This window comes from Oratosquilla oratoria, chromosome 32, assembly GCF_046742065.1.
Source record: "Oratosquilla oratoria isolate Oo_2021 chromosome 32, ASM4674206v1, whole genome shotgun sequence".
Lineage (NCBI taxonomy): Eukaryota > Metazoa > Arthropoda > Malacostraca > Stomatopoda > Squillidae > Oratosquilla > Oratosquilla oratoria.
The window spans coordinates 7,359,441-7,369,440 of NC_134808.1; the positions used below are offsets into that span (position 1 = coordinate 7,359,441).

Here is a 10,000-nt window from a genome sequence, read left to right on the forward strand (position 1 = left end):
TCCTCTACTTAGGCTCCTCTACTCTTGCTTACAGCAGATCCTCAGTTTCGACATGAAGCTTATGGTGAGCTGCTTAGGAGCAAAGGAATTCTATTTCTCTCTCTCTCTCTCTCTCTGTCTCATGCCGTACTCTTAATATATTTTTATTCATCAATCTAATGTATAATATCTCTTCTTATATAAATTTTACTGCATTTTCTCTCTTTTTCTGTCTGTCTCTCATTCTGCATGTTGGTGTCTCCCCCCTCTATCTTTATCTATCTGTTTATACCTTCCACTTTCTCTTTGCCATTCTGTCTTTTTCTTTTCATTTCTAGTTGTCTGGATACGTTAGTTGAACAAAAGAGTCTGGTTGTATCCATTATAGAAGGAAAATGACATTTCACCATTTTAATCACAATCGAATTCTTTCCTCAGCTGGTAGTCGCCCTCTGCCTGGTGGCCGTGGCCCTGGCTCGTCCTTCGGACATCATAGACATCGAGGAGGACCACATGGAGCACGAGCAGGAAGGCCAACCAGGCCGGGCCGTCGAGGGCGAATACAGCTGGGTGGATGCTAACGGGGAGGAGCACGTGGTCCAGTACGTAGCAGACCATCTGGGCTTCAGAGTCGTCGACTCCAATGTGGTCCCAGAGACAGAGGTCGAGGGAGATGATGATGATGACAAATGAGGAGTGTTGAGTCACACAAAATGACATCTTGAAGACGCAGTCGAAAATACTGACACGCCCATTGGCTTATGGCTCTGCTGATGTACACTTTGTTGTTGAAATCGATGTATTTTTTCCTGGAAAAGTAAACGCATCTTACACATTTTATCCAAAGTTCATACTCTGAAGAAAAATAGACCGTATAATAAGCACTTGAATGTATCGGCATATTACACCTCTTTGTCTACAAATGTACCGTTTGGATGTATCACTTCATTCAAGTTCACTTGATACAGAAAATTAAACTCTATTCATAAGAAAAATATTTTTGTTTCTTTGATATCTTATGAGACCTTATGGTGTCTACTCCTGAGGATAAAGTGCTCAGTCCTGACCAGAAAAGTGCATATCCGTTGTTGCTGGGGTATTGCTGTTGTTATTGCTGCTGCTGTTGTTGTTGGTAGTAGTCTAGCTCACAGTAGTAGTGAAATCATACGAGTAACTCTGGGGTTCGGAGGATATCGAGTTCTTTCTTGAGCTTGTGGTAGAATCCCTCCTCCCCTTATATGTGGTTTTCAAATCTGACGTCTTTCAGTATTGAATGCTCTGTAAATGACTTTAGTTACATGTAAGACACATCTCATTTATTATGTTTACTATTTTGTGTTTGTTATATGTAATGCGTGCTGGCTGCAAGAAAGCCTGTTCTATAACTATTCTTTTAAGCTTTGTTTTTTGACATAAAAGGCTGATCCTGCCTACTTGCAGGATGGAGCTGAAGACTTGTCGTTTCACTTCGTATCTAGAATGACTGCAGTGTGCAGTAACTCTATGAGTGTATGTCCATTCCCTATACATACATACACACACACACACACACACACACACACACACACACACACACACACACACACACACACACACACACACACACACATATATATATATATATATATTATATATATATATGTATACATACATATATGTATGTATATACATATATATATATATATATATATATATATATATATATATATATATATATATATATAATAATAATAATAAAGTAGTAGCCTCTGTTTGTCTGTCTGATTGCTTATTTGTTTGATCACGAACTCCTAGGGTTTTAGAGGTAGACCCCCATAACCATATATATTATGATATAAGAAGAAATATCACCCCAGATCATCACAGAACCCCCGCCATGGTTTACGGTTGGGAGAAGGCAGTCTGGATGAAACGCTTCTTTCGGCTGTCTCCAAACGTACAGTCGGCCGGAGGTCGGAAATAAGGAAAACGATGATTCGTCAGAGAAAATCATATTTTTCCACTGCTCGAGGGACCAATTCTGGTGGTTTCTACACCACTCTAAACGCTTTGAAACATTTGTCTTTGAGAGCAGAGGTTTTCTAATTGCAACTGTTCCGTGGAATCCAAATTTGTGCAGCTCCCGACGAACATTTTTTTGCGAAACTGGGTTCTCTAGGTGTTCATTGAGCTCTGCTGTGATTTTAGATGCCGTGGTCTTACGATCCTTTCTAACAATTCGATTTAAAGTCCGACGGTCTTTCTCAGATAACTTCAACTTTTGGCCAGACCTGTGCTTTGCTGAGGACGTTTTTTCCTTGTCTTTCAAAGGCAGTCATTACTTTTGAGACAGTACCTCTTGAAACACCAAGCAATTCAGCAGTTTTCGTTATATTAGCGCCTGCCATACGAGCGCCAACAATTTGGCCTCTTTTAAAGTCCGAGAGGTCTGCCATTTTTATGGGGTCGGACCAATTTCTTTTAATATCTGAAAAAAAAAAATTGTTTTAGATAAACATTTCAAATAGCAACAATAATATACAAAAACATTAAAATATGTCAAGTTTTGATTGTTTAAAACGTTTTCAAAGATTATATTGCCAAAATGTTAGATGTTTCTATTATTTTAACCAACCCTTGTATATATATATATATATATATATATATATATATATATATATATATGTATATATAATATATATATACAGTATTATATATATATATATGCATATATACATATATATATATATATATATATATATATATATATATTACAAAGGATTACAAAGGTGGAGCATGCCGACAGGAGACCTTTTGGTCCATATCTAGGTCGGATGCGAGAAAAAAAGTTATTATAATAATAAAATAATAAATAAAAACTATAATAATGTAAATAACAAAGAGAATAATATGAACAAATGCATAGGTATAGTTAAATAATAAACAAAGAGGTAAATAGTAAATAATAATAAATTGACATATCAAATGATGATAAAACAAAAATGATGGTTATATGTTTTAATTTCTTGGTTAGTACGTGAGTTAAATCTGATGATGGTGCTATGAGGAGGATATTTTCATTTTTGGTTTGTGGTTCTGAGATGTTTCTTTGTTAAATTTCTTTAGCCTTGTGTAGAGTTCGGGCGATAATACCAGTTGGGAAGCGAAGTGCTTTAAATGTAGTGGTGATGTGATCTATTTCGTCTTGGAGGTATTCTGGGCTGCAGATTCGTAGTGCTTGTTCAGACATGTAGACGACTATCTACTCATCAAACTGAAACATACAGACATTGAAATCCTTCTGCACAATTTAAACCAATTATTTCAGAAAATAAATTTAACGATAGAACAAGAAAAAACTCTCTCCCATACCTTGATACTTTAATCCTCAGACACAATAATACGACAAAATTCAGAGTTTACAAAAAACCCACAAACAAAGACGACTACATACACTACTTCAGTTGCTCACAGCGACAGAACCAAGAGTGGTATACTGTTAGGTTTCTTCCTAAGGGCACAACAACAGCAGCAGCAATAACAACAGCAATACCCCAGGAGTGAGCACGTTATCCTCAGGAGTAGATACCATAAGGTCTCATAAGATATCAAAGAAACAAAAATATTTTTCTTATGAATAGAGTTTAATTTTCTGTATCAAGTGAACTTGAATGAAGTGATACATCCAAACGGTACATTTGTAGACAAAGAGGTGTAATATGCCGATATATTCAAGTGCTTATTATCCGGTTTATTTTTCTTTGGATAAAATGTGTAAGATGCGTTTACTTTTCCAGGAAAAAATACATCGATTTCAACAACAAAGTGTACATCAGCAGAACCATAAGCCAATGGGCGTGTCAGTATTTTCGACTGCGTCTTCAAGATGTCATTTTGTGTGACTCAACACTCCTCATTTGTCATCATCATCATCTCCCTCGACCTCTGTCTCTGGGACCACATTGGAGTCGACGACTCTGAAGCCCAGATGGTCTGCTACGTACTGGACCACGTGCTCCTCCCCGTTAGCATCCACCCAGCTGTATTCGCCCTCGACGGCCCGGCCTGGTTGGCCTTCCTGCTCGTGCTCCATGTGGTCCTCCTCGATGTCTATGATGTCCGAAGGACGAGCCAGGGCCACGGCCACCAGGCAGAGGGCGACTACCAGCTGAGGAAAGAATTCGATTGTGATTAAAATGGTGAAATGTCATTTTCCTTCTATAATGGATACAACCAGACTCTTTTGTTCAACTAACGTATCCAGACAACTAGAAATGAAAAGAAAAAGACAGAATGGCAAAGAGAAAGTGGAAGGTATAAACAGATAGATAAAGATAGAGGGGGGAGACACCAACATGCAGAATGAGAGACAGACAGAAAAAGAGAGAAAATGCAGTCAAATTTATATAAGAAGAGATATTATACATTAGATTGATGAATAAAAATATATTAAGAGTACGGCATGAGAGAGAGAGAGAGAGAGAAGAGAGAGAGAGAGAGAGAGAGAGAAATAGAATTCCTTTGCTCCTAAGCAGCTCACCATAAGCTTCATGTCGAAACTGAGGATCTGCTGTAAGCAAGAGTAGAGGAGCCTAAGTAGAGGAGTGTGGTGCCTTAGACACTGCCTCCCTCATCTTATATAGTCACACTTGTCCTTGTAGTCTTACACCACACCTCCCACCCATCCCCCCCAGCTCTCCCACTTCCCCCCTCCCCACTCCAAACATTGTCAATCTCCCTCCCCCATTCTCATGCTCATCGTTTGAACTTCCCTCCTCAGCACTTTGGTAGTCCCCCCACCCCCTCTCTCCCCTCTCCTTCCCTCTCACTCCCCAATCATCCCCCCTCCCCCTCTCTCCCTCCCCCGCTTTGTCAGCCTACTTGCACCTTCTACCACACAGAGAACATTAGGGTGCCTATCAGATAAGGTTAAACCTCATTTATACACCTGTCATGTCACAATTTATATATATATGTATATATATATATATATATATATATGTATATATATATACATATATGAGTGGAAGGGTGGTGAGTTAAACACAAAGAACAGTTGGAGTTTTATTCACTGACGTTTCGTCCTTACCAGGACATTCTCAAAGTACATACAGTTTCAGAAAATTAACAGCTTATATAATCCATCCTTGCCGTGTTCCCCTCCCTCTATACTCTCATCCGTCCTCTACCCGACTCCGACTATGTCACTTCTCCCTCTGTTCTCAATTGTCCTTTTTACCTCCTTGACAATCAGAGTACTTACCGCTCCTGCTAATTTTATAAACCCTTCCCTATGGTTGATGCAGGGGTGGGAAGTGATGTAGGCTGCCTCCACTATTTTTCTTTTCTTTTTCTCTAGACCTTTGTGGAGCACCTCTATCTTTTTCCAATCTGGAAGATGACCACATTGGTCTAAATGAACTACTAGCGAGTTGGAGGTTCTGTGAGCTCTGACGTCATTTTTGTGCTCATATGTCCGTAGCTCCACTGATCTTCCCGTCTCTCCATAATATCCTAACGGACAACCACCACATGGTATATTGTAAATCGCGCCCTTCTCTATATCCTTTTCTGATTTATTTCTGTTCTTGACAACTTCTCCTAATTTTTTACCCGTGGAGAAAGCAACGCTCACACCCGCTTTTGTCAAGAATAGAAATAAATCAGAAAAGGATATAGAGAAGGGCGCGATTTACAATATACCATGTGGTGGTTGTCCGTTAGGATATTATGGAGAGACGGGAAGATCAGTGGAGCTACGGACATATGAGCACAAAAATGACGTCAGAGCTCACAGAACCTCCAACTCGCTAGTAGTTCATTTAGACCAATGTGGTCCATCTTCCAGATTGGAAAAAGATAGAGGTGCTCCACAAAGGTCTAGAGAAAAAGAAAAGAAAAATAGTGGAGGCAGCCTACATCACTTCCCACCCCTGCATCAACCATAGGAAGGGTTTATAAAATTAGCAGGAGCGGTAAGTACTCTGATTGTCAAGGAGGTAAAAAGGACAATTGAGAACAGAGGGAGAAGTGACATAGTCGGAGTCGGGTAGAGGACGGATGAGAGTATAGAGGAGGGGAACACGGCAAGGATGGATTATATAAGCTGTTAATTTTCTGAAACTGTATGTACTTTGAGAATGTCCTGGTAAGGACGAAACGTCAGTGAATAAAACTCCAACTGTTCTTTGTGTTTAACTCACCACCCTTCCACTCATTTGTCTTACATACTTCAACATGTATATATATATATATATATATATATATATATATATATACATATATATACATACGCACACATACACACAACACGTATATATATATATATATATATATATATATATATATATATATATATATATATAGATAGATAGATAGATATGTATATATATATTTATAATATATTATATATGTGTGTGTGTGTGAATAATTTGCTAGTGGACAGCGACATCAATCATACAATCTCCATAACTGTCGCGCAGAGGATTCGAACCACCGCCAGTAGACTCAAGAGAGTCTACAGTTACAGCGAATTATTCACATAGTTACGATGACGAGAAGCGTGAGGGGGATTCGATCTAGTCCTTACCATTCCCACTGGTGCGATTAGGTGTATGGTAAAAAGGGGTTTATATGGGTGGCAGTTAGCAACCTCCCCAATCTCGGTAATCAGATAGATTACGAGTTCGTACACTTTTAGATCGTCTGTGGTTGAGTGGTCTAAGGCGGGTGCTGTGGACTCTCTTGAGTCTACTGGCGGTGGTTCGAATCCTCTGCGCGACGGTTATGGAGATTGTATTATATAATATATATATATATATATATATATATATATATATATATATATACACGCACACATACACACACACGTATATATGTATATATATACATATATATATATAATGTATATATATATATATACACGCACACATACACACGTATATATATATATATAAATTACATATATATATGTATTTATATATATATACATATATGTATATATATATATATATACATTTTTATCAACCACAATGCACTTAATTTTTTGTATATATGTATATATATATTTATATACATATATATATATATATATAAATATATATATATACATATATGATTAATTATAGAATCCCCCACCCACCCACACGCATTGATCGGTAAATTTCTGAGGTTCTCGCCGTCGATCTCCCCTCACTCAAGTAATGGCAACATTTTTTTATTGCTCAGTTTACGGTTCGGAGCTTTGATGGTTAGGTTAGGTTAGGTTAGGTTAGGTTAGGTTAGGTTAGGTTAGGGTAAGTTAAGTTAAGGTAAGGTAAGGTAAGGTAAGGTAAGGTAAGGTAAGGTAAGGTAAGGTAAGGTAAGGTAAGGTAAGGTAAGGTAAGGTAAGGTAAGGTTATGTTAGGTTAGGATAGGTTAGATTAGGGTAGGGTAGGTTAGGTTAGGTTACGGTAGGCTAGGTTAAGTTAGGTTGGGTTAGGTTATTTTATGTTACCATCACCACCATTAGTGATTCCAAACAATAAAAAATAAGTAATAAAAAAACGTTAGAATGACCTGAGTGACGTCGTCCCTGAGTGCTAATGGTGGTGATAATATTCAAACGTAACGTAACCTAACCTAGCCCTTAATGCTCCCAAACAGTTAAATTGAGTAATAAGAAAATGTTACCATGACCTGAGTGACAGCGCAGAGCGACGGTGGAGCAATTCGGACCTTTATAGAATAGTGTGTTTTGGGAGTGGAGGACTGTATTCTACAATTATTCGTACATACATACATATACATATATATATATATATATATACAGTATATATATATATACATATATATGTATATATATACACACACACACACACACATATATATATACGCATATACATATACATGTATATATATTTATATATATACATGTATATGTATGTAAATATGTGTGTATATGTGAATAACTCGCTAGTGGACAGCGGACATCAACCATACAATCTCCATGACCGTCGCGCAGAGGATTCGAACCACTGCTTATGGACCTAAGACAGGCTCCACAACACACGCATTTTGACCACTCAACCACAGACGATCTAAAACCGTACGAACTCGTAATCTATCTAATTTACCGAGATTGGGGAGGGCGCTAACTGCTCCCCATATAAACCCCATTTTTACCATACGGCTAATCGCACCAGTGTGACTGGTAAGGACTAGAACGAATCCCCCTCACGCTTCTCGCTATCGTAACTATGTGAATAACTCGCTAGTGGACAGCGACATCAATCATACAATCTCCATGACCCGTCGCGCAGAGGATTCGAACCACTGCTTATGGACCCAAGACAGGCTCCACAACACACGCCTTTTGACCACTCAACCACAGACGATCTAAAACCGTACGAACTCGTAATCTATCTGATTACCGAGATTGGGGAGGGCGCTAAACTGCTCCCCCATATAAACCCCATTTTAACCATACGGCTAATCGTACCAGTGGGAATTGTAAGGACTAGAACTAATCCCCCTCACCCTTCTCGCCATCGTAACCAACTGAATAATTCGCTAGTTGTCAGCGACATCAATCATACAATCTCCATGACCGTCGCGCAGAGGATTCGAACCACTGCTTATGGACCCAAGAGCTCCACAACACACGCCTTTGACCACTCAACCACAGACGATCTAAAACCGTACGAACTCGTAATCTATCTGATTACCGAGATTGGGGAGGGCGCTAACTGCTCCCCCATATAAACCAAATATTACCATACGGCTAATCGCAGCAGTGGGAATGGTAAGGAATAGAACGAATACCCCTCACGCTTCTCGCCGTCGGAACGCTATGTATAATTTGGTCGTGGACAGCGACATCAATCAGACAATCTCCACGACCGTCGCGCAGCGGCTTCGAACCACTGCTTATGGACCTAAGACAGGCTCCACAACACACCCTTTGACCACTCAACCACAGACGATCTAAAACCGTACGAACTCGTAATCTATATAATTACCGAGATTGGGGGAGCAGTTAGCGCCCTCCCCAATATCGGTAATCAGATAGATTACAGTTCGTAAATACTGTAATATATACATATATATATACATATTATATATATATATATATATATATATATAGATACAGGGGTTGGTCAAAATAATGGAAACATCTAACATTTTGGCAACATAACCTTTGAATATGTTTTAAACAATCAAAACTTGACATATTTTAATGTTTTTTGTATGTTATTGTTGCTATTTGAAATGTTTATCTAAAACAATTTTTTTTTTTCAGATATTAAAAGAAATTGGTCCGACCCCATAAAAATGGCAGACCTCTCGGACTTTAAAAGAGGCCAAATTGTTGGCGCTCGTATGGCAGGCGCTAATATAACGAAAACTACTGAATTGCTTGGTGTTTCAAGAGGTACTGTCTCAAAAGTAATGACTGCCTTTGAAAGACAAGGAAAAAACGTCCTCAGCAAAGCACAGGTCTGGCCAAAAGTTGAAGTTATCTGAGAGAGACCGTCGGACTCTAAATCGAATTGTTAGAAAGGATCGTAAGACCACGGCATCTAAAATCACAGCAGAGCTCAATGAACACCTAGAGAACCCAGTTTCGCAAAAAACTGTTCGTCGGGAGCTGCACAAATTTGGATTCCACGGAAGAGCTGCAATTAGAAAACCTCTGCTCTCAAAGACAAATGTTTCAAAGCGTTTAGAGTGGTGTAGAAACCACTAGAATTGGTCCCTCGAGCAGTGGAAAAATATGATTTTCTCTGACGAATCATCGTTTTCCTTATTTCCGACCTCCGGCCGACTGTACGTTTGGAGATAGCCGAAAGAAGCGTTTCATCCAGACTGCCTTCTCCCAACCGTAAACCACGGCGGGGGTTCTGTGATGATCTGGGGTGATATTCTTCTTATATCACAATAAATATGGTTATGGGGGTCTACCTCTAAAACCCTAGGAGTTCGTGATCAAACAAACAAACAAACAAATAAGCAATCAGACAGACAAACAGAGGCTGCTACTTTATTATCATTATATATATAC

General features: G+C 38.8%; 2 protein-coding genes across 2 annotated transcripts in view; one reads left to right on the forward strand and one right to left on the reverse strand.

Annotated features, from left to right (window-relative positions):
* The window catches only part of LOC143017613 (cuticle protein CP575-like), a 972-nt gene extending 11 nt beyond the window's left edge, over positions 1-961 (forward strand). The window contains exons 1-2 of the mRNA XM_076172399.1: positions 1-64; positions 418-961. The exon at positions 1-64 is cut by the window's left edge and continues 11 nt beyond it. Coding sequence (XP_076028514.1) covers positions 53-64; positions 418-672 — 267 coding nt within the window. The 5' untranslated portion in view covers positions 1-52 and the 3' untranslated portion in view covers positions 673-961. The remainder of the gene's footprint in view (positions 65-417) is intronic.
* Positions 962-3,543: 2,582 nt separating this feature from the next.
* On the reverse strand, positions 3,544-4,573 carry LOC143017614 (cuticle protein CP575-like). Its single transcript, XM_076172400.1, has 2 exons — positions 4,499-4,573; positions 3,544-4,126 (listed from the first exon to the last, which is right to left on the reverse strand). Exons 1-2 carry the CDS (start codon positions 4,508-4,510, stop codon positions 3,872-3,874), a joined length of 267 nt encoding a protein of 88 aa, XP_076028515.1. The 5' UTR covers positions 4,511-4,573; the 3' UTR covers positions 3,544-3,871.
* Positions 4,574-10,000: the final 5,427 nt, after the last annotated feature.